Raw genomic sequence first — 25,631 nt, forward strand, 5'->3', positions numbered from 1 at the left:
TCAGCTAAGATAATCCCTATTCAAGGAAGTTTATCTTTTGTTCTTTTCCCAGACCCACTCTACGTCGCCTGCGCCCAGAAGATATGTTTGAAACATGGGTAAGAAAGTGGCAAACTCTTTCTGCCTTGTAGAGATGAGTGCATTCCCCAGGAAGAGTACCCCTTTGAGTTCCAAACCTCAAACCCAGTCTTATTTGCCTGGAGTGGATGTCTGGGGTGGTGGAGAATTTGACATGTTGACAGCATCACAGTGGGTTACAACTCCGTTCCCCTGGGCTGGCCATTAGGCAAAATTACTCTATCTCTGAGCTCATTTCCTAGAGTGACTACTGGCTTTCATTCACTGGCCACCAGAAACCCAAGGTCACAGGTAGAAGCTCAGACCATACATTTCAGACTTGGGCTCAAGTTGAGAATCTGCCACCTACTAGCTTTGTATCCTACCTTAAATCACGTGGCCTTTCTGAGCTTTAGCTCCTGCATCTAAAATCAGGCTCATTGTAGGGACGAAGGTATGAAGAACCCAGACACAGTAGGTACTCCGTTAGTGCGTGGTAGCTGGTTTTGTAAATATCAACTCAAGGCACTGGAAAGTGCCGAGTCAGATTGTCCCCGAGGTCTGTGTCACAGACAGTATGTCAGGTGGGTTAGCATTATAAAGAGGGCCTTGAAGATACACACCCCCACCCCACCCCAGCTTTATACAAAATTCAGTAAACAGTAAGAACCAAAGTCTGTGAAGCTTTTATCAATGCATTTCATGTGCCCTTTTACTTGGATCTCTCAACAGTTCTGGAAAGTGATAAAGAACAAGTATTATTTTAGCTTCCTAGAGAAACTGACAATCACACAGATTAAATCAACTACTCAAAGATATATAACTAATAAGCATTAGATCTGGGGACTTAAATTTAGACCACCTGGAACCAAATCTCTCGTTTTCTGCAGTATATATCCTAGAGTGGACCATGTCCCCATAAGGCAACATTTTGGTGGAGAGGGAGAGAAGGGTTGGTGGTAGGGAGAAGGAGATTAACATGGAAGCATGTGTTTACTAATTCTCTAATTCCGAGTCTAAAGTGACAGATGAACAGAATCATGGAGTAACTTGACACTCTCTGTTTTACTGGCATGTAACGTCTTTGGATATCTGAAGGTAAAACAAACATTTCACACCAAAGGCAAATAATTCAGTCTGGAGGAGTGGACTATTTAACAGCAACACAGCACAATAGAAACATCTTTTCCTAATATTTAAACTTTTCAAAAATTTAACATTTAGGAGGTCTTGTTATTGGATTTTAAAATAACAAAAAGGGTATAACAATGCTTTAAAAATAATATTCCTTTTTAAAAATATTCTCACCTTTCACTTAAAACAATTTCAGACTTATAAAACACAGCGCAACAAATTCCATGACCTCTTTACCCAGATTCCCAAAATGTTAATGTTTGGCTTTATCTCATTCTCTTGATATAGAATTTTTCTGAACTGTTTGAGAGTAAATAGCAGACCCAATTCCCTTTTGCTCCTAAACACTTCAGAAGTTGTATAAAAACAAGAACTTTCTCTTACATAATCAATGTGTGCATGCATGCAAAATTGCTTCGGTTGTATCCAACTCTTTGCAACCCTATGGACCTTAGCCCACCGGGTTTCCTCTGTCCATGAGATTCTCCAGGCACAAATACTGGAGTGGGTTGCCATGCCCTTCTCCAGGAAATCTTCCCAACCTAGGAATCAAATCAGAGTCTCTTGCGTCTCCTGTATTGGCAGGCAGGGTCTTTACTACTAGTACCACCTGGGACGCCCACATAATCACAGTATGCTTATCCAAATCAGGAAGTTAATACTAATACAATTCCACATTTAAATTGACCAGTCATCACTAATATCCTTTATAGCAAGAGAAAACATTTGTTTTTTCCTGGTGCAGGATCCAAACCTTGATCCAAGGCTTGTATTTGACTGTTATGTTTTTTTAGTTGCCTTTAATCTGAAATAGGTTGTTGGTATGTCTTTGTCTTTCATGAGACAAGGTACCATTTCAAATCGAGAGTGATTATTACTGTTCTGTTCAGCTATGCCTGTATCTTTAATTCTTATTTTGTTTGTTCTTAAGAGATAAGTATCTAGGCTCCTGGAAGGGAAACACTGCAAAATTGTAGAACCCTTCTCTCAGGTCTTTTCTCACTGACAGAGCAGTATCACACCCAAAACCACACCACCGTTGTAGGAGAGTCCTGCCCCCTCCTTCTGATCATGGACACCTCTCAAATCACCCCCCTGCACACTGCTCTGAAGAAATGTTCCCTCTCCCATATCAGAGGTAGATATTCAGAAAGGAGGTTTGCCGTCTGGCTTCACTGGAACCCATTCTCTGCTTCCTTTTCACTTAATAAGCTACAGCTTTTGCTATACTATAAAATAAAAGTGATGGCTCACACTTTCCACATTAGTATATATTCAGTTGCTTTCTAATTGGAAAAGGGCTGTGTATTGAATTCAACCAGGCAGAGAAAAGGGCAACCAGAGGGGTTTAGTCCTTTCCAACACCCCATCATGGAATATCCATACGACATCCCCAGAAGCCCTAGCCAGCCCCTCATCCAAGTCTCCAACTAGGGAGAGAGGGCAGGATAGGCCACCCAGGGTTATCTTCGCATCCTGAAAGAGGAGCAGAAATCAGACAGTCAGAAGGACCTCGGGGAAGCCACTCGGTCCCTATCCCATCCACATGTACCCATTTTCAGGGCCTACTTGGCCACAGCAACTTACACCGCACAGGCTGGGGAAAGTGACCAATTCATGAACTTCAGAATCTTGATCTTCAATACCCACTTGCTTAGACATTGCAAGAGATTTAAATAAAATAGAAAAACTAGGTAGGGCTAAAGCAACCATTGACTGGCTTCTCTCCCCAATTGTACAGGTTTTTACAGCAGCAAACCACAGAAAATATAAATTACTATTCCCAAAATACTGGTATGTAGCAATATTTGCTGTGTGTAAATCAGACAGCTATTTATTTATTTACAATATTCAAAGAATGTCCAGACTCAATGCTGACTTGTCCCTCTGCTTTGAGACTCCACCTCCCCACCAGCCCTCCACCCTGGCCAGTTGTCAGCCACGGTCCTTCGCAAAAGCCCACAGAAATTGGACTCGGAGGTTCTTTCTGAAAAAATCTTCCCTTGATTGCAATAGGAAAGTAGTTCCCAGAGGGGGCCAGAGACCTGCTTCAGTGAGCCCCTACATCACTGACTGTCCCTTAGGGAATCTAACAGTTGCAACTATTTTTCTTCTCTTTGCATCTCTTCATTCAACTTGAGAGCAAACATTCAACAGAGACAGGAAGGAAACAGAGTTACATATGAACAATGGTAATATCTGATTGGTGGGTAACTGATGTTTTACTTCTCCTTGGTATCTCTAGTATTTGCTAATTTTCTTCAAGAGGTATGTAAGATTTTTATCACTATACTCTTTAAAAAAAAAAAAATCAACAGACATTAAGCAGAACCTATTACATTGTGCTAATCACGTATTAAAAATAAGCACTGCTGTCCTGTCCTTAGGAATTCAGGGTTGAGTAGATGAAACAGTCCCAATAATAATAGAACACCAGTATGTTTGCTGCGATGACACAGGGACATATAAAGTGCTAGCAAATCTACACTAAGGTAGTCATCAAAGTAACTCCCAAATTTCCACTTCTTTGGGGGATCTGGTGCTCAGACACTTGGCCTAAAAGCTCCTCCTTGGCCTCTTTCGACTTAAGGAAGAGCCACTGACCAGCATTGGCAACATCTTCTGCAAGCCTATGGAGAGACAACAGATTAACAGAGCCCATTCTCTCTCTTGTTGGGAATGTCAGAGAGGAAAATTTTCCCTCTACCCTCTTAGGTCTATTTCTTAGGGCCTGCAAATTAAACTGGTAAATGACAGATTGGCAAGAGGAAAAAACAGAGATTTAATTAGCTATTCATGCACAGGAGAAACGTGACTCAAGGAGAGACTTATACACCATCTTAAGGGGGAATGGGGGGGGTGCAGAGTAGCACTTCTGGGAGAACAAAATGACTTTTTTTGAATGATAAATAGGCCCTTAGGAGAGTAGATGGCAGATACGATAATTTTGTGATAATGTCTGTCTGAGTGATGACAACTGCGTTCTTGGGGAGGCTCTGCTTTTAGGCAGATAAAAGATTTCAGGAATTCAGATGCCTTCAGCCAAAACAGTTTTATGTCACAGTGGCCTATTTGGGACCCCGTCATTGAGAAAGAAAAGGAATGGACTTTGGGGTCAGACAGAGCTGGCTTGAATCCCAGCTATGTCAAGTGCCATCTCCATGGCTTTAGGTAAGTCACTCAATTCTTGAAGCATTAAACAGGAATCAGACTTTGAGATTCAGAAATAATGTATTTACAAAGTACCGATACATTTTGTGGCAAGTGGCAAATATTATTGTTGCCATTTTCACCATCATTATTATTTTAAGCCATAATCCCTTCCCTCAGAGAGCCTGCCATCGAGTTGAGAGAGATTTGTGCAATTAAAAAGGTTATTTTCAAGGTAATGTGATGACTAACTGTGTGATCTGCACAGCAAAGGCTGTGGGGTTCAGAGAATGCCCCTGGGGTGTTCTCAGGCCGGTGGATGGTCAGCTTGGCTCTTCCCCCACCTTGCACATTGGATTCACACTGAGTAACCCTGATTTACCAGCCTGACCATGGATTCTTGCTCTGTGAGCTTATTACTGAAGATACCTGGCACTGAGAAGCAACTGCCTCTTTGCAGGTATTCAATACAGGTTTGTGTGCTGAATCTTTGAGATCCATAAAGAAAGAGGCTCTTTCTCTGGGTTATGGTTCTTCATCCAGGGGCCATCTCAGACCTGGGGAGTGACAGCCATATTAAGAACAGCTTCTTATCAAATTAATATGGATTCTTAATTCTAAAACTAATTTGCAAATGCAGTGTAGAAGGGTATACAGAAATGAAGCCTTTTTCCTAGAGTTAACACTGCTTACTTCCAACTGATGACAGGAGACAGAGACACAGGGTAGCCTAATGAGCACTGATCAGGATATTCTGTCTGGCGGTAATAGCAAATGTAAAACAGTGAAAGCTCAGACTCCCCTTCTGGTTGCCGTCAGATTTGTGTAATAAACCTGTACTCACATATGCCTGCACACACATATCTGTAAAATTCAATTCCCCAGAGTCTGACCATGGCAGTGCCCACTCTCTTGTTTTTAATAATAATATTTTCCATTTAATCTCTCTTAGACCATTTGGAGGTTTTTGTCCATTCCAAACTCAAAGGGAAAAAAAAAATTAGCATTTAGATAGGATTGCACCAGCATTAAAATCAACTGAAATGGAAACAGAGATCATGAGAGGTTTGAGATGCCTGGAGTTTTTTTTTTCCCTAGGATGATTCTAATATGACATTCGCGGCACCCAGTGAATCCCTCTGCTGGTGTCAGCGACAATCATATTCACTTAGATTTGTCCCTGGTACCTCATTCTCACACAGCTTCCTCTCCAGGTCTCCCGAGGCTCACATTTCTCATAAGAGGGGCCCCTCCAAGCTCCTGCTTCTCCTTCTGCAGGAATCATCAGTGCAGAGGAGACACACGGTGCATATACAACCCTTTCTGCTCAGGACATAGAGACATGAGATGCACCTGGTTGCCCATGGATTTGAAACACTCTCTCTAGATTCTCTACCCCATCCCAGCCTCCACACATACTTTTACTGTCACACCCTAAACTTTCCCTAAGTCTAAATTCCAGAGTTCTCCTGCAGCTGCCCACTCTCAGGATCTATCCTGCTTTGGCAAGCAGAAAGGACCCCTAGGAAACAACTTGGAGGTCACACCCAGCAAAGCGGTAGCTACTGACCACACAGGTTCTGCTTCTTCAATAAGAGATGTCTGAACAAAAGCACTACACAGATGTAGATTCTTGTGTGAACAAAACAGACCCACATCCGCACTTATCTCATAAGAATATTGTCTGCTACCTGTTTGAGGACAGTTTCGGGATCTGTTAGCAGCATTTGCAAGTTTCTATAATCTGGTATAACGCTGATTATATTTGCTGGCGGTGAATTCTTGAAACAGACCGACACACGCACTCACGGAGCTGTGTCCAGAATGCTTTGTGGCTCTCAGAGCTCCTGATGAACCAAACTCACATTCTTCCTCATTTTGCCTTTTACTGCTGCTCTCCTGGATCCTCCAGCCCACAGAAGTGAGGCCCTTTTCATGCTAATGTCTGTGTGTGGTTGGTGTTTTCCTGTGTTGCAAACCCACTGATTAAACTCCACACAGTCTTCCCCGCGGCTCATGGGTATTCCCTTCCTGAATGTGTGCGCCTGCGTCCATCCCGCTCCACCGCCTCCCATTTCCATTCCAGCCTCTGAGTCTGTACGGGACTCACTCTCTGGTATCTTTCCACCCAAGAGAGTAACTTTGATTCTTCTCTCCCACAGGAAGATGATTTGAACGGAATCCATATTGTGGCCTTTGCAGAGAGGAGTGACCCAGGTAGGAACCCTACCCCCTGTCCCCACTCAGGCATCTTAGACGAAAACTGACCTCTCTCTTTCGTCAGCCCTCGCCCTCTGTTGCGTCATTTCCGGTCCTCCGCAACCGCAAGGCACCGAGCGCCCCCTGGTGGTAGCCTATTAGGTATGACTCCACATTCAAGTGTGCACACAGCTAAGAGTATGACCCTGGAGAAGGAAATGGCAACCCACTCCAGTATTCTTGCCTGGACAACCCCATGGACAGAGGAGCCTGGCAGGCTACAGTCCATGGGGTCGCAAAGAACCGGACACTACTGAGCGACTCAGCACAGCACAAGTGAGTATGCACCTCCTTCTGCCTAGCTGCCTGTCTATTAAGAAGCACCAAGGACTGAGGGGGAGGATATTAAAACATCCTAGCTTTAAGGGTGTGTATGTGTATGTGGGGGCTGTGCTTAGTCGCTCAGTCGTGTCCAACTCTCTGACCCCAAAGACTGTAGCCCACCAGGCTTCTCTGTCCATGGGGATTCTCCAGGCAAGAATACTGAAGTGGTTTGCCATGCCCTCCTCCAGGGGATCTTCCCAACCCAGAGATCGAACCCTGGTCTCCCGCATTGCGGGCAGATTCTTTACCACCTGAGCCACCAGCGAAGCCCAAGAATACTGGAGTGGGTAGCCTATCCCTTCTCCAGGGGATCTTCCCGGCCCAGGAATAGAACCAGGGTCTCCGGCATTGCAGCCAGATCCTTTACCAGCTGAGCTACCAGGGAAGCCCCTGTGTATAGGGGGAGGGAGGTAAACTTCTGTTCACATTTAAACTTCATTTACCAATGTTGTGATCTAGCCTATATGAATTACAACCCTACCTTAAAATAACAACTGTGTATCCTTTGGTCTGCAAAATATTGTCTATGCTTGGGAAACTTCATAGAAAATATTCTGCCAAATAATGAGAACTGGGCAAAACAAGCAGCTTATTTCTAAAGTACAAAATGACCCTATAAATGGGTGTTAACCTGGTCAAGTGTTTCCTGGTTTCACTCTTTTTAACACCAGTGGAGAGTGAAGTGCAGGAAAAATTAATTTTGCAGGTGGTAAAATTCTGGATTCCTTCAGCAGTGCTCTGTGAATAAAGTTTCCCAAAGGGAAGGGTAAGCGGTGATTCTGAAGTGTGCTTTGGAAGACCTGGGACAATCTAGAACACAACCAGAGAAGGCAGGGAACTTCCGTTAGGATGGCTAAGCAGCCAGGCTTTGGGCTATGAGGTACCTGGGCAGGGTTGCCCAACCTGATAACGCCACCAAGCCACCTGGGACTGACTGAAACAAGCTCTGAGCCACGTGCTGATGCCCTATGGGGCTTGGGAACCGCTCTTCCGGGTAAGACACATTTGTATAGTATTTGCCTCAGCCTCTCATAGATTCATTCATAAAGACATAAGGAAGTAGAGGGTCAGAGAAGTTCAACAAACTGCCAAAGGGCTAGTGGGAGGCCACAAAGAGGGAACAATTGTCCCATTCATCAGTATATACCTGGTTCTTGTCTGTGCCTTGACACAGAGTAGGTGCTTAATAAATACCCGTGGGCAGATGATTAGATATGCTGATAACTGAGACCGAGCCCAACTCTTCACTGTCTGACCAGCATTTTGTTTGTTTGTTTGGTAAAACGCTATCAGCCTCCACAGTTTCTTACAAACTGAAACCCGAATGTTTTTCTCATGCAATCTTTAAAATTGAGGTATAATCCACATACCATAAAATACATCGTTCTTTAAATATTTATGTATTTGGCTACCCTAGGTCTTAGTTGTGACATGCAAACTCTTAGTGGCAGCATGTGTGATCTAGTTCCCTGACCGGGGATCGAACCCACCCTCTGCACTGGGAGACTGAGTCTTAGCCACTGGGCCACCATGGAAGTCCCTAAGGCTCACCTTTTCTAAGTGCAATTCAGCAGTTTTACTATGTTCACAAAGTTGTGCAAACCTCACCACTATCTAATTCCAGAACACTTTCATCATCTCAAAAAAATCTCATCTCAATTAGCAGCCACTCCTATTCCCTTTTCCTCCACCCGCTGGCAACAACTCAATGTACTTTCTGTCTCTCTGGATTTGACTGTTCTGGATAGTTCATGTAAATGAAATCATGTAATATGTAGCCTTTTGTACCTAGCATCTTTCACTTACCATAATGTTTTCCATATTCATCTGTGTGTGGTATGTATCAATAATTCATTCCTTTTTAGGGTCAAATAATATTCCTTTGTATGAAAAACAAATTTATGCTCCAAATTATCTGAAAACTTCCTCCCCCTTTTTTTCATTAATTTTTTGGAATGTTCACCGATGTCCCAGTTTTCCCATCATTGACTTGCAGATTTGGGAAAACTCCTCAAGAAAACCTAATCTGTGTCCAAAAAAAATATCAATACCTTTCCAGCTTTTTCCGCACAATTCTGGCTACCCCCAGTCCCTGGAGAAGAAGATAGCAAAGAAGCCAGTTGCCCAAGGTTTACAAGCTATAATCAAACAGAATGGGATCCCTGGTGTTGTGTGAACAGAGATGAAATGGCCATCAGCAGCAGCCTGCTGGCGAGACTCCAGGGGGCTTCCTTCCCCACCCCCTGCCCCCTCCCAGGATTGTGGGGAGGCCTGTCTGGCTCTCTGGAACAATGGAACAAAGAGGCCTCGGAGAAGTTGCAGGAACCTGTTTGACCGAGATTGCTGCTGTAATGAATCAAGCTCCTGAAACTACTTCCACCTCCTCCCTGCGCAAATATCCCTGGGCCCGAAGCTGTGTCTTGCCCCACAGGAGCCCATGCTGGGGCTTGTTACTGGGAAGCAGGAAGAAACGCGCTGGGGGTGGAGGTGGGGGAGGGAGGACGAGCTCACAGCATCTTTCCTCAGGGAGGGGGTGGAGGGACTGGCCCGCTCAGGGCTGGGAAAGAGAAAGGTTGTTCCGTGAAACTCCCTGACTAGTCAGTCATTACTGCAGGTCACTGATGTGTAACCAGGGCATAGGGGCCTGACTGCAGGACTAGGAATTTCATTCCTACCCAGACAGTACTTCCTGATATACCTTGCTCTTGCTAACAAGCTCTGTGTGGCCCACTGTACCAACCAAACCCCTACCCACTCACCAAAGAAAATAATACAGCTCTCTTAAAGAGCTAAGAGTCCGGAGGAAGTGCTGTGAGCTTTATGGAGGTGGTCCTATTTGGTCCTTAAAGCCACCCTGTGATATATGCATGATGATGATCCTCCCAGCATCAGATAAGAAAAGTGATTCTTAAGGGTTAAATGACTTGCCCAAATCACTTGCTGTATTCAAGCCAAGATTCAAATTCTGGCAGGCTTTCTTGACCTCTGACCACATCGTGATTCTGATGAAGATGAGGATGATGGCGATTTATTGTATTCTTAGATGAAGTAACACCACATGAGAGGTACTACTTTTATTCCCATTTTACAACTGATGAAGCTGAGGAGACCCAGAGCAGCTGATTGGCTGGGGAGCAGTGGGGCTGGAATTAAACTGAGCGCGGACTGGGTGCCAGGCCCCGCCCTGAACCACAAAGCCCTGCTTCATGTCTACCCGCCCCTCAGAATGACTACCCTGTGGAGTCTGAGTGACCGGTTAGCCTCCCCTCCTTCCTCTCCGCTGTCCTTCACAACCCTCTGCACCTCCAACATTTGAAAAAACCCAAAGAGGTTCAGTGAAGCACTCAAGATGGCACGGTTAGAGGCGGCGCAGGCACAGGAGCTTAGATTTCTGGTGGCTGCTTTGGGCACTGCCCACCCGACCACGCTACCTCCCTGGGGTGGCCCAAGCCAGCTGCAGGCTCTGAGCAAGGCACGGGGAGGTGGGAGCCAAGAGCGCAAGAAAACGAAGTGGGAGTGAGGAGAAAGGAGCCACCTGGAAGCTTGAGAGCCCGATCAGTGAAGAAAAGTCAAACTTCTCCCCACTGATGCCACCAGATTTGGAATCTACGATTATTCAGCAGCAGCAGTAATAAAGGTCTCTCCGAGTGACCTGGCCTCTCAAGGACTCTCCCAGCGGTTCCGACAGCCCCAGTAAAGGGCTTGTGTTCCCGGGCTGCAGACTCTGCCTGCTCTCTGGCCCTGAGCACAACTGCTGGATCTCTTCTGCGGTGAGCTCTCCTCCCTGTTGCGACTGCAGGCAGGCCTGGCTGGAAAGGACCTTTACAGCTCTCTGGTCTTGCCCAGAGCCTTGCGGTGCTGCCCGGCTTCCTCTTCCACAGCCTCCTCTCAGCTCTCGCGCTCAGAATGCAGCCAGATCTACTGTTTGACAGGTGTGAAAATGAACCATCTCCCCTGCCGCCCCCAGAGGTGTCTGCATCAAGCTGACATCTTCTTTAGAGCACTGGATGAAAGGGTCACAAAGTGGCATTTCTACGTGAGCTCATGCTGGATAGATATCCTCCAAGGGCACCAGGGACATTAGCACTAACAAGCTGGAGATGCACTGAGGCTGCTGTCTGAGCCTATGGAATACAACCAGTGAGGGGCCCTGAGTGCAAGAGTCCAAGCCCTTGTTCCAATTGAGTTTCAACAGCCTCAGGTTCTTGTAAAATGTTTTTGACACTAGTTGCCTCAAATAGGAACACTGACTGCTTAATTGAGCTTCCAAATTCAAATTTGATCAAATTTAAAATGCAGTTCTTGCTAAATATAGTTCCAAGCACTTAAATATCTGCACATTTCATCCTCACAGCAGGTCTGTGCTTATAGGTAGTCATCATTGTTCAGTCGCTAAATCGTGTGTCTGACTCTTTGCGACCCCATGGACTATAGCCCCCCAGGCTCCTCTGTCCAAGGAATTTCCCTGGCAAGACTACTGGAGTGGGTTGCCATTTCCTTCTCCAGGGGATCTTCCCAACCCAGGGATTGAACTCGTGTCTGCTGCATTGCAGGCGGATTCTTTACCACTGAGCCACCAGGGAAGCCCTTGTAAGCAATAGGTACTGTCTTTATCATCTTCCCTGATATGCAGTTAGGGAAACAAAGGTATGGAGAAGTTAAGTAGCATCCCTCAGGCACGTGACTAATCAGTGGTAGAACTGGGGTTCCAACGCAGGCAGTCCAGCCTCAAGCCCTGGACTGTAACCGCCACCTCTGCTCCTGTATCGTTTGCCTTTCCCACCAGTTCCAGGACCCAAGAGCTTGAGCTTCCCAGACAGCACTAGTACTAAAGGACCCACCTGCCAATGCAGGAGACATAAGAGACGAGGGTTCGATCCCTGGGTTGGGAAGATCCTTCGAAGAAGGGCATGGCAACCCACTCTAGTATTCTTGCCTGGGAAATCCCATGGAGAGAGGAGCCTGACAGACTACAGTTGCAAAGAGGCGGGCATGACTGAAGTGACTTAGCACATATGCACATACGCAAGAGCTGGGAGACAGAGAGGGGAGTGCTGTGGTAAGGAGTGATCTAACGTCTCAGGGGCCAGCTCAGGGCTGCGGGGCCCATACCATGTCCCCCATCTCTCTCTAACAGGTGACTGAGTGACTCACCTTGTCAGGGATGTGCTCTCAACTTTGTCTCCCACGGCTCCCAAAGGGCCCAGGTTCAGATGCCATGCGGCTGCTCAGGTACTGAGTGGGCCTTTCTGAAAGGAGACCTCTCAAGTGACTGCCCTCCACACCTTTGTGTCCCAGCATCTGCCCCTGGGTCTGATACATGTGGGCACACAGAATATACCCACCCAGTGACACCTGGAGCCCTCCTATTAACGAAGGATAAACATAGTGAAGAGTACTTGACATGAATTAAATGCTGATGGAGTGGGAAAGAAAGAAGACAGGGAAAATCTTTGCAACGAGCCCCCAAGGTCATGGGGGAGCTTTTTTCTCCATTGTCAGTTGAGGAGATAGAAGCCCCAGAGAGGTTAAGCGGCCTGTGCAGGGTCTTCTAAGTCCAGACACAACCTGCAAGCCACGTGATGCCTGCTTATCTGTGGCACCTCCCTCAGAAGCAATAGTCACAGGACTTGGCCATCCAGCCCTGTTCCCCAAGCCTAGGCCTGTCTCCAGGAGTGAGACTCTGAGTCCCATAACTGCACCTGGGGTAGCAGTGTGGGGGTGGCGGGGGTGTCTCTCAGCGTATTTATGGGATGAGTGCCGCCAGCCCCTGAGGATGGGTCGGGAGGACAATGTGAGGGCCTGGTGGGCAGCGTGCAGAGGGCCTAGACCTGTTACTGCGGGGCCCTTGCTGGGTCTGAGACACACGTGTGTCTGCCAGACAGGCCCTGGCTGCTGGCATGGTTGAGACTGGCCTGGAACTGGTCCCCCAGGGCTTGTGCAGCCTCATTCCCACCAGGCCCTCCCTGCCTGGGAAGGAGGAAAGCGTAATCATCATCATCTCCTCCCACAAAGATGTGATTCCCAGAGGCCTTCTGCTCGCCGTGGGAAACCTGGCTCAGCCTGAGCCCTCCGCTCTGGGTCGTGGGATCTCAGGGTCCAGCCTCGTCTGGCACGGAAGGAATCAGAGCTCTCACTGCATTGGGCTCAGTTGTGTCCTACTCTTTGTGACCCCATGGACTGTAGCCCAGCAGGCTCCTCTGTCCATGGGGTTTCCCAGGCAAGAATACTGGAGTGGGTTTCCATTTCCTCCTCCAGGGGATCTTCCCGATCCAGGGATCAAACCTGCATCTAGTTTATTGGGTTTTTTAAAAATTTATTTATTTTTAATTGAAGGATAATTGCTTTACAATGTTGGTTTGGTTTCTGCCATACACCAACATGAATTAGCCATAAGTGTACATATGTCCGGGGTTTCCCAGATGGCGCTAGGGGTAAAAAAGCCACCTGCCAGTGCAGGGCATGTAAGAGATGAGGGTTCAATCCTGGGTTGGGAAGATTCCCCTGGAGAAGGAAATGGCAGTCCACTCCAGTATTCTTGCCTGGAGAATCCCATGGACAGAGGAGCCTGGCGGGCTACAGTCCATGGGGTTGTGAAGAGTTACACACGACTGAAGCGACTTAGCCCGCACACACGTATGTACGTATGTCATCTGTAACAGGGCCCCAGTTTGAGTTCCCTGAGTCAAACAGCTCATTTCCATTGGCTGCCTATTTTATGTGGGCTTCCCTGGTAGCTCAGACGGTAAAGAGTCTGCCTGCAATGCAGGAGACTGGGTTCACTCCCTGGGTCGGAATGATACCCTGGAGAAGGGAATGGCAACCCACTCCAGTATTCTTGCCTGGAGAATCCCATGGACAGAGGAACGTGCTGGGCTACCCTCCATGGGGTTGCAAAGAGTCGGACCCGACTGAGCAACTAACACACACACATATATATTTTACATATGGTAGTGTTTATGCTTCCATGCTACTCTCTCCATTCGTCTCACCCTCTCTGTCCTCCCCCTCGCCTGTGTCCATAAGTCTGATCTCTATGTCTGCATATCCATTGCTTGCATTCTTTACCACTGGCCCCTCTTCTTTATTTGGATCCAGCTCTGAGATTCCAGGCACACTCAGGGAAATCACTGACAGCCAGCTGAACAGGCTGTGGCTCAGCTGCAGGCTAGAAAGAAGGGAAGGGGCCCATGACTCCTGGTGAGGGGGAGGCAAAGGCCAACAAAGGCCAGCCCATCAGCCCCCAGGTCCACCCTTGTGTCTCCCGCTGTCCATGCCCTCGCTTCCCTCACGTGGATGCTTTCACTCCTGGTGCTCGAGTCTCAAGCACAGACTTGAGCAAAAAGATGCAGCAGTTTGGGTCAGTGTGTGGAGACCACATGTTGTGGGCTGTGGAAACAGAACCCGAGGTGTAGACCAAAGACCTGAGTTAGAATCCTGGCTCTGCTACTTGCTGGTGTGAGATGCTGGGCAAGTCAGGGACTCTCCCTGTGTCTGAATTTCATCCTCTTTAAAATGGAGATAATAACATCTTCCTACCCTCCACCAGAACTACATACAAAGATTAAATGCAGAAGTACTTAATAGCCAGTAGCCAGTAAATACTCGAGAAATACCGGTAAAATCAAGGTTGGGCAACATGATCTCAGGCTTCCTGCACATAAAGAGCAATGCCCTGTGTGCATAAAGGAAGAAGTTGGAAGATGGACTTCTTGAGAAAAAAGGAAATTTCAGTTTGATGAAAGAAAAGAACTCTTGGCTGTCTGGGTTATTGATTCTATACTAGACCTTTAGGGAGTCCAGAGGGTCTCAGCGCTGGAAACATTCAAGAGAGAAGACAGACAAATGTTCTGGGTGGGGCTCTCTATACACCTGCCTGGATATGTGGAATGTTTGGGAATCCCTTCTGGCTTTGAGAATGGCGGCTTCTCCAACTAATGACCACAGAGAATAGCTCTCTACTTTCAATGGTGAAATAACTGCTAGTCTACAAATCTCAAAATAATAATATTTCCTCATTTTTCTTAATCTACCTTTTAAAAAAGAATTATAGGCTGTTCTTTTTGAGAAATACATGGTCACAATCTTAAAAGGCCTCAAAGCTGGGTATATCATTGATAAGAAAATGGTCATTAATTTCAAACTCATTCATTCATGTAGTTGCAACTGTGAACTAGTGCTTAACATTGAATTACAAAAGTGAAATATGGCTCCCAACACTTGCCTTCCTGGTCAAAAAGGGAGGGTCCACAGTGGATGTGTCCCTTTTCCAGGATACCTGTTTTACAAAGAAACAGAAGTGGTCCCTAAGAAGAAACTGAACTTGTAAGTTACAATTTTAGTGACTGAAGACATATGAGGCCAGTGTGGCTGTCTCAATTCTGCTTTCACAGATGAATGAGAATTCATTCCAACGATGATTCAAGGCTGGGGGTTAACAGAGGTAAACAGGGCTTGCGAGCCTTGGATCAGGAATATCAAAATTAGCTTAATGACTTTAAAACAAAGTAAGTAAGCCTTGCTTTAATCCTGTACTGAGGCAAGGTTCTCATAGTCATACCAGCTGCTATAGCCAGCCCTGCAGCCTTCAATCACTGAATCAGCAACAGGGACCAGAAGGAATCACTCTATGATATACCGCCTCCTGGTGTAACTGCATAGGAAAGTGTCTTCTCTGCCACACGGGGCCAAAACTGTATCTAGCCCACCCTTGTGCCCAGATCCTTGCACTTAAGACATATGCATTGGATAAACAGATGAATGGCCAGGTTCCTTGTACTCAGGCAGAAGAGTGTCTGAGAATTTCAGAAGAATAATAGCTAAGCCTTACTTTGTGTCAGGCACCATCTAAGTGTTATAGACACTAACTCATTTAACTAACAATCAGTCCACAAAATCGGTACTATTGTTATCATTCCCCTTTTAGACGAGAAACCAAGACATTAAATGACTTGCCCTAAGTCACGCTCCAAACGGCAGACCCAGGATTTGGACCATTTGCCCCAAGTGTCCACATGTTTAAGCATCAAGCTGGGCTGACTCTCTGAAGAACAGGTTCTGTTCTTGGAAATATTCAGGGATGCAGAGGGAGTAGGCCCTTTACAGAATCCGTCATCCGGGATGTCAAATACTGCCCTTGACTCTGGATGAAACATCCCAATGTTAATGGCAACTCATTTATTAATTTATTGAGGCTTGTTTTTTGAGCTTTTCTCGCTCCTCCATAGGCACAATGAATATTCTCCTCACAAAAAACGTTCTGTATTCTTAAAAACAAGCATTAAACCACAATTTTGACTTATCTTGTTTATGTAAAAACAGATCATTTGATTTTTCTTGCAGGACCCAATTTTTGTTCCTTCCATCTTTCTCTTTTTGTCTCCAAACCTGCTCTGAAACAGAAATGTCCCTGTATGTACATTCCTATTTATAAATCGTGATATGTGGGTTTTCCATCCGAAACAAGCAGCGCCATCTCGTGTGTTCGGCTTCTGTTCAGATCTTAGTCCTCTGCACTCGTACCTAGACCTGTGTCTGCCTTCCCTTACGTCAGTCAGTCTTCTGCACCTCAGCTTTACTTTCTACATGAATTCCGGACTGTGTTGTTGAATTTCATCCTCTCTGTGAATTTCTGATTTGTCACATGTGATCCTCACTTTCCAGGGTGCGGGCAGCCCCACCTTATTTGTAGCCATCCATCTCTCATTGGCTGCTGAGAGTGGTGACTGATGCTCTTGAGGAAAACCCGCCAGTGCAGTCTGTGTATTTGATGATACATAAACCCACAGCTAACCCAGGTGGCACCATAGTTCCCTGTCCTGTGACAGCGACACGCCCAGAGAAGGCAGATGCATGGTGTCCAGGTAGCAGCAGCCAATGGCCCTCCGGAGGGACCTTCTCAGCCACACCTACGGGCTGCCGGAGGAATAGCCCCACCTCCACTCCCACCCCTACAGTGATAGATGATAAACTCTGAAGCACAAAACCCCATCCATCTCTGTCAAACAATCTAATTTGTCATGTAATTCAGCGGATAGATGAAAAAATCACCCAGACCACCCAGATCTCTGCAGGATAGGGCTGCAGGCCATAAAGACCCTCTTCTCTGCTAGAGGTAGTTCTGCCTTCCAGGAAACAAGGGCTGAGAGGTCCACTCTGAATCTTTAGTATGATTTAGCTACACTTAAAGAGACTACACCAGCTCAAAGCAGAGTTGCTAAGAATAGTGTGCATTTTGCCTAGAGTGTATTAGGGATGAGGAAATGCAGGGAAAAACCTTTCCCAAGAGGCCCCAGGTAGCCAAACAAAGGCTAGGATGCCTGGAGAGAGGAGAGGCGTGTTCAACAGAGGCTGCTGAGAGGGGTTCAAATTGACTGGTGGTGGTAGTCGCTCAGTCGTGTCCAGCTCTTTGTGACCCCATGGACTACAGCCCACCAGACTCCTCTGTCCTTGAAATTCTCCAGGGAAGAATACTGGATGGGATTGCCATTTTCTTCTCCAGGAGGTCTTTCTGACCCAGGGATGGAATCCCTGTCTCCCGCATTGCAGGCAGATTTTTCACTAAGCCACAGGGAAGCCAAATTGACTGGATGCCATAGATTTCTTTTCCAGTATGTGGTCCACCCAGGCATGGGGACAGGTCTTCCTTATATCTCTGTGTGTGTTAGTTACTCAGTCATATCTGACTCTTTGCAACCCCTTGGACTGTATAGCCTACCAGGCTCCTCTGTCCATAGAATTCTCCAGGCAAGAATTCTGGAGTGGATTGCCATTTCCTTCTCCAGGGTATCTTCCCAACCCAGGATTGAACCCGGGTCTCATGCATTGCAGGCAGATGCTTTACCGTCTGAGCTACTAGTCATCACTTGTCCCCTTCATCCCAATTGCTGGGCCTCTTCAGATCCATCTCCCCTCAGCCTCATCTGTGTCCCCCCAGAGAACTAAGCAAGGCCTCCTAACAGTCTTCTCTGTCGTAGGGCTCTTGCACCAGAGGGTTCACCAAGAAACTCTGAGGTCTTTCCATTTTCCTGAGTTTTATTCTAAAACAAACCATGAGTCCTCTATACTCTGGGGTTCCTGGAAACCATGGAGCTTTTTATATGTGGATACATGGGCGTGCTTTTCCCAACACTTGGACTTATATACACAAACACATACACACTGGTACAGAGCTTATTCTCAGGGACTTGTTACAACCTAAACTCTTTCTTACTAATTGGGAGTCGGGGAGAGAGATGTTGAAGGTTTAGGTTATGCTTTCTCTTAACAAACATTTCTTTTTTTCTTACTAATCAAAATTTTTGTTTATGACATGAAGTTTTTCTTTCTCAGTTCTTCAAGGTTTAGGCTTTCTGTGCTCTTGAAGCCATCAGCTTGTCTTAATGAGGCTTGTATCTGCTTTTCACATGAATCATCCTTCCCCTGGGGGGGCAATGAATGCTGTGAATTGAATAAGAAGAGGGCAGAGCTCTCAAGGAAATAGCCCCATTCACTAACTCAGAGCTTTGAAACCAACTTTCGTAAAGAACCTACCTGCCAATGCAGGTAGACGTAAGTGATGTGGGTTTGATCCTGGGTCAAAAACATCCCCTGGAAGATGGCACAGCAACTCACTGCAGTATTCTTGCCTGGAGAATCCCATGGACCGAGGAGCCTAGTGGGCTGCAGTATACGGTCACACAGAGTCGGACACTCTGAAGCAACTTGGCATGCACACATCAATCAGAAGTCCACTTAGTTTGAAAGTTTTAGGAACTTGTAGAAAACTAAGGATGCAGGCTAAAAGTTCTTGGTCAACAGAGTGAATGTTCTGGGGAGCTCTGAGGGATAACAAATTATCCGTTTTAAGAGATGGCGCAGAGCACTGAACACCAGACTGGAGTTTCTCTGTTCTGGGGTTGCACTTTCTGACTCCTCGGCTGGTCAGTTTTTACAGGCAATTTAGCAAATGGAATTTAGCTTTGAGTTACAACCAGGCACTTCGCTGTGAAACATTTAATTTCTTTATTCAAAATGTTTACCGTTTCCTTTGAATAAGCTGCTTTGTGTCTGGAGTTCTCATCTGGCTCATTTTGTAGAATAATCCTGGAATTGAGGGTATGCGCCAAATAACCTAAGGAACCCTCATGGAAAAGCGGCACTCTGCTTTCCCTCTTAGAAACCATGCATGTGCAGAGCTTACTAACCTTCTTGCATCCTGCTTCAGATGGCTATGAGTTCCTGGAGATCCTGAAGCAGGTTGCCCGGGACAACACAGACAACCCGGACCTGAGCATCGTGTGGATCGACCCCGACGACTTTCCCCTGGTGAGTGGCTCAGACTGGGACCTCGTCCTCGGTCACCGTCACAGTCTCATGTTTGTGTTTAGCGTGAGAACTGGATGCACAAAGGAGGAGGTAAAACAGGAGGGGCACTTGCAGAAGCCCAGTGGCTGCCTCTACCCAATGTGAAGATCTTGGCCCCCGCGACAGCACTGAACTTAAGGCCTGGTGCCCACACTGACCTGGTAAGACTTACTGTTCTCACTCCCTGGAGGCCAGAGTTCCTCGGGTCCCACTTAAGTGTGGGTGAAATTCTTCTGCCAACGGTTCCATAGCTGCCTACCACTCCTTGCTCTAACCTCTTTCATTTTCTGAGGGGGACCATCACTCTGGGGCAACCCGAGTTTCTAAGTAATAAACCTTCAGAGATGAACATTCTGCATGGAGTTGAGAACAACCTCTGGGAAGGCAGGGACCCTGTCTGTCCTGTTCATCATGCTCTCCTAGCATAATATCTAGCACCTGTTGAATGTGTAAGGCCCTTACACTCTTGCTGGGTCAATGATCAAAGCCTCGATTATGCTTCATTTTAAAGAAAATAAACAGAATTTGTAGCAATATGTGAGCCCAGTGGTAATGAATGTAACTCATATACTCTATTATATGCCCAGAACTATGGTAAATTCTTTACATGCATCGTCTCATCTAATCCTCTCAACAACCCTATGAAGTACAGATGATTGTAATACCTATCTTACGGGATGACAACTGGAGAGGTTTAAGCTGTAAGTGGTAGATATGATCTTCTAACCTAGGTCTATGTGATGCCAAAGCTTGGTCTATTAGTCAATAGACCTTAGGTTGAGCTAAATGCTGATACTCAATACTAGCTATCATTAGGATATAAATGATAGGGACTCCCCTGGTGGTCCAGTGGTTAAGATGCCACACTTCCACTGCAGGGGTTATGGTTCCATCCCTGGCAGGGGACCAAAGATCCCACATGCTTTTCAGTGAGACAAAAAATAGGAAGAAAAAAAAAAAAGAATATAAATGATCTCTATCTTCTTCCAGGAATTATCATTTGTTGCATAGGTCACAATTGATCAAACTATGATTAAATATACAAAAATGAAGGGTGTCAGTGATCTCAGGGGTCCTGGAACCCAATCCTACATAGAGGATGAGTGAATCGAAGGCAGAGAATTCCATGTCACCTAAGGCCAATGTCATGATTCTGGGCAACCATAACATAGTCATGGCCTTATAAGATGCTATATGTTATAGTTTTGTTTGTTTAGCTGTTACCTGGTTTTAGTTCTCATTTACCTGGACTATTTTGTTTTGCAAGCTCACAGATGGTCTGCTTTTCTCCTGACCTGCTCTCTTTGCCTTGCTTTTTGCAAATAAGAAATCTTCAGACTTCTGATTTCCAAGTTCTTGACTATCCTCTAGTCCCCATCAGACCATATATTTGTTTGGAAGACTTTCTACCACTGAACATCTCCATTTTCTTACCCCATGGCCCCTTACTCATTGAGTCCTGCCCCTATTAGTCCACATGAACCCAAGTCTGTCTGAATGGAGAAGTCTTCTTCTTTCTTGCATGCCCATTTACAGCACACCACTGCTTTCCTAGACATCTCACGAGCAAACAGGCTCAAGGTAAGGGGTTTTTAAGTGAGATATTGTGGAGGGGAATGGCTCCTTCACCACATATAAACTATAAAAGAACCACAGGGAATTTGGGAAACAACTTTGGACCATCTCTGTAATATTCTTCCTTCCAGCTGTAGAAGCTTTTATATTACATGCTTTCATAGTTTGTGTTATGACATCTTTTTTCCATGCTTATTTAAAGTGCTGGATGCCAAGTCTTCAGTTTCCTCCATGCCCACAGCTATTTTGAAGACCTTTAACCAATGGTGGCCTCATTACTGTGATGGCATGGCAGGTGGGTCCAGCCACAAAAAGTGGTTTGAACAGGGGATGATGCCTGCTGTCTAATTTCAATTTTTGTTGCTACAGCTTGTTGCCTATTGGGAAAAGACTTTCAAGATTGACCTCTTCAAGCCACAGATTGGAGTGGTGAATGTGACAGATGTGAGTATACCTCATGAAAGCTTGCTCAGATAACTTCCACCTGCCCTGGTTTCTGCCACACAGCCCAGACTGTGAGATCCTGTATAGGAGTCCATCCCCTCATGAAATGAGCAGGACCCTTGGCCTTGCTTTAGCAAGCTTTAGCTCAGGAGACTTGCCAACATGGACCGATCCTAGTCTGAGTCAGGGGTGGGGTCAGGGCAACCAAGAATGCTTTTGCTTTTCACCTTATATCCTACCATTCTTTTTTAAAACTGTTTTAATGTAAGCAGAATTTTAATCATTATTAGTGATTTAAAAAAGTGAAAAAGTGAAAGTTGCTCAGTCATGTCTGACTCTTTGTGACTCCATGGACCATATATCATCCATGGAATTCTCTAGGCTAGAATACTGGAGTGGGTAGCCTTTCCCTTCTCCAGGGGATCTTCCTGACACAGGAATCAAACTGGGGTCTCTTGCATTGGAGGCAGATTCTTTACCAATTGAGCTACCAGGGAAGCCCAGTAATTTGAAAATTAGTTTACAAAATAATAAATGTAGAATTTCCCAGGTAACTGAACATCTACCAAGAGAGTGAAATGACATTGCTAAAAAATAAAAAAAGAAGAACATTGCTAACTGGCTATATAAACAAACAGTTGAAGGATTCCCTGGTGGTCCAGTGGTTAAGACTCTGAGCTCCCAATGGAGGGAGCATGGGTTCAATCCCTGGTTGGGGAACTAAGATCCCACATGCTGTGTGTCTAATAAATAAAATAAAACAATTTTTAAAAAATTGAAAAAAACAGTGGAATATATATATATTATATATAATGCAATGGAATATAGATTTCCTTTTATATTGCACAAACAGGATACTATGCGTACCATTTGCTACTAAGCATTTCTGTTTAATGGGCTTTCCAGGTGGTGCAGTGGTAAAGAATCGCTTGCCTGTGCAGGACATGGGTTCGATCCCTGGGTCGGGAAGATCCCATGTGCACATATTCCTGATAAATGTAAGGGACCTGGGGTTCACTCAGCACAGTCGCTTGGAAGCCTCTGGCCTGGCTGATCCTTCGTGCACTCACTCTCACACTCATTCTGTCTCTGGATGCAGGCTGACAGTGTGTGGATGGAGATTCCAGATGATGATGACCTGCCCACAGCTGAGGAGCTGGAAGACTGGATTGAGGATGTGCTTTCTGGGAAGATAAACACGGAGGATGATGACAATGACGATGAAGAGGATGAAGACGACGACAATGACGATGATAATTCTGATGAAGAGGACAATGATGACAGTGATGACGATGATGAATAGCCTCCAACTCCAGACGAGTTTCACGAAGACAAAACCACAGCTACCCACTGCCATGCAGACAGGCAAGGTGGCAGCGAGCAGCCCCGGCCCGCCTCCAGCCAGTTCCTTTCCCTTTATCGACACCTCTTTCCCCACTTCTTTCTCATCAGATGTGCAACTCGGCAAATGCCTTCCTAAATCCAGCAGTCCCACTCACTCAGCAAGGATAGTGGGGAATTATTGCCATGTTGGCTGTCTTGACTGTTATGAAAAAGCTTTCATTTGTTGTCAGATCATCAGTGGCCACGGCAGTGCCCGAATCTGGTTGTCTAGAGAGAGCAATCCCCTAACACCTCAACTCAAGTTTACTTGTTTGACTATGATGGTAGCAGAATGGACAGCTTGCTAAATCACAAGCATGGCGTGACCTTACAACCAGAGCCCAGGGAAGACACATGGTCCATTTAGCCCCTGTGCCTAGAATATTAGTTAGGATCCCTCCTCAAGCCGAGAGGATCCCTCTTAGGGAAGGCTCAATCTTGGAAACAGGTTTTGTAAATCAGCTTCTCTTGGTTCTATTAAACTTATTATTTTAGGTGTAGATCTGACCATTATGAACTCAGATCCAAGCCTTTGGATGGCTATTGAGAGGTTCTGAAAAACATACATACTGATGTCACCATCATTTCTAGTATATTAGGATATTGGGACGGGAGGTTGGTTTGCTCTCTGAACTTCCCCGTAGATGACCTTCTTGCATATACACACAGGGGTCGGGGGAGCTAGAACGATTAAATGTTTTAATTCTTTCTGATGTTTTTAGGTCTCTGATGGGGTCAGCTGGCGTCCTAGCTTGAGCTGGGATCCTGATATCCCTCTGTCTTGTCGCTGCTAGTCAGCCTTCCCATTCAGAGTCCAAGTTGGTTTTTCCAGAGGGCAATTCACTCTCCACTGATCAGTGCTCCCACAGGTGAACAGGACGACAGTCATTAGGATTCATAATGATGCTCTGAGGCACTGAAAAAATACCCAAGTGCCTTTCGAACTTTCTAGAAGTTATATTGTGCTCTGTAGTTTTAGCATTGGGTGTGCATTCTAATGTTCTAATTTATTTTCTCAGTCTTTTAACACATGTGTAAGACACTGCAAATTCTTTGAAAATAGGACAATCCTTTTATGGAATCGCAGCTAACTAACTGTCATTAAAGTTTTATTTTGAAAGTACTGAGACTATCTTGAAAATCCTCTCTTGATTTTTTGTTTTTCTGCTCATTCGCTCCCCTCTGGGCTCCTGTTCTTCCTCTCTATTCCTTCTCAGTTTTCCTTTCTGCTTTCTGTTCCTTTGCCTACCCTTTAAATGTCAGTCTTCCACGCTCTCTCTCGGCTCTAACCTTCTTCCAAGGTAGTTTATCATCCATGCCCATCAGCTAATAACTTCCCAGTCTGGGTCTCTAACCTTGACCTCTCTCCTTGGTTTTAGACTCACTCATTCAACTGCTGCTGGACATCTTGGTTTGGATATTGTACAAGTGCTTCAAACAACATCGTAAGACCAAAACTCACTACCCTCTCCCTTAAACGTGTCCTTCCCTTCATGAAGTCCCAGTTCAGATGATTACTATCAGCATCTGTCCAATTGCCTGTGTGGTCTCAAGGGGAGCCCTCCCCCTCTGCTCCCATGGCATGCTGTGCACACCCCAAATCCTGGCACTTATCATTTAACATGTAACACATATTTGCACATCTGTTCTTTCATTAACTCATACGTAGGCTCCTTGGAGACAAGAGATTTATTTACCATTGTATCCCCAACGCTTAGCACTTTGCTCAGCACAACGTAGACACTCATTTATTGAACTGATGGGTGAATAATTATCAGCACTGTTGGATCACAGTGCTTCCAAGGCCTCCTTATTTTTCTCTCTACCTCACAAAGCAAGGCAGACACTTCCCAAGCTGGGCTATGTAGCTATCCAGAGACTCAAATAAGCTCTGGGAGAGGTGAATTTATAAAGTGATCTTTGAAGCTAATCTTTCAAATAGCCAAGAAATGTGTTCTGTCATCAGAGTGGTTTATTTCCCAACCCAGGAACATTCCCTGGTTCTCAGAGGCCTGACTAATATGCATTAAGTTTAAATCATGCCATGCTGCTCCTGTTTTAGAAGCACGGAGAGTTAAGCTAGTAATATCTGTAAGTAGTAGCACTGTTTTGTTATTTGTCTAAAACTTTTTCAGCTATTTATTGAATATTTGGTATGTGCTCAGAGCACTATGCTATATGCTTTTAATGTATTTCCCCATTTAATCCTTAAAATGATCTTATATGAGTTTTGTTATTTTTCCCATTTTAGATGGGAAAACTGAGTGAGGCACAGTGGCTTCAAGTAATTTTCCCAGAGTCACGCAAATACTTTAAAGGAATGTAAACGTAACCCCATTTTTATACTTAAAGATTTAAACTAAATTTAATTCTTTAAATTACGCAATCAAAGGATTCCATTTCTTTTACTCAGATGGTATCTCAAGATGGACTCAAGGGAATTTCTTTTAATCCTTTTTATTGTTTAAGCCAAGATGTCTTTCTCCCTTTCATTCTGGAAGCAAGCAATCAATTTGCAGTGCTAGTAATGTTGCCTAATTAGAACTGTGTGATCTGACCTTCCTGCTAGGAAAGCCAAAAAAAAAAAATTGCATTATCAAGAATGAACATTTAAATGTATTTCTTTAGAATATCATATCATAATTGAAATGAGTTTGTCTTTTCTGTAACAAGGTTGTGTACTGTCTAGGCCCTAGCTTGTATCCCCCAGGAAGCCCAGTCTATCAATGATGTGACCAGTCAGAGGTCATTATCAAATAACTTTTGATCAACACTCCCTGGTTGATATCCCCTCAAGTGCTGGCGGGTCTTGTGGCCTGTCCTCGAACTTCCCACTCTCACCATCTCTCCTCAAGTCTGTTTAGTGTCAGAATCATGTCTGAGTTTTAGAAAACACAGATGACTGTCACCAGCCCAGACCTACTGATATACCATCTCCAGACCCGGGCCTGCCCCTCTGC

General features: G+C 45.4%; 1 protein-coding gene and 1 long non-coding RNA gene across 2 annotated transcripts in view; one reads left to right on the plus strand and one right to left on the minus strand.

The window, feature by feature from the left end:
* CASQ2 (calsequestrin 2) overlaps window positions 1-23,794 on the plus strand; it is a 78,038-nt gene extending 54,244 nt beyond the window's left edge. The window contains exons 7-11 of the mRNA XM_020900926.2: window positions 53-98; window positions 6,504-6,558; window positions 19,130-19,230; window positions 21,214-21,288; window positions 22,388-23,794. Of these exons, the coding sequence (XP_020756585.2) occupies window positions 53-98; window positions 6,504-6,558; window positions 19,130-19,230; window positions 21,214-21,288; window positions 22,388-22,591 (481 nt within the window). The 3' untranslated portion in view covers window positions 22,592-23,794. The remainder of the gene's footprint in view (window positions 1-52; window positions 99-6,503; window positions 6,559-19,129; window positions 19,231-21,213; window positions 21,289-22,387) is intronic.
* Window positions 2,899-6,598, minus strand: LOC110141891 (uncharacterized). The gene is made up of 3 exons (XR_002315168.2): window positions 6,033-6,598; window positions 4,771-4,898; window positions 2,899-3,821 (listed from the first exon to the last, which is right to left on the minus strand). It is a non-coding gene; the product is annotated as an uncharacterized lncRNA (long non-coding RNA).
* Window positions 23,795-25,631: the final 1,837 nt, after the last annotated feature.

The sequence above is a fragment of the Odocoileus virginianus genome, chromosome 5 (assembly GCF_023699985.2).
Source record: "Odocoileus virginianus isolate 20LAN1187 ecotype Illinois chromosome 5, Ovbor_1.2, whole genome shotgun sequence".
NCBI classification, from domain to species: domain Eukaryota; kingdom Metazoa; phylum Chordata; class Mammalia; order Artiodactyla; family Cervidae; genus Odocoileus; species Odocoileus virginianus.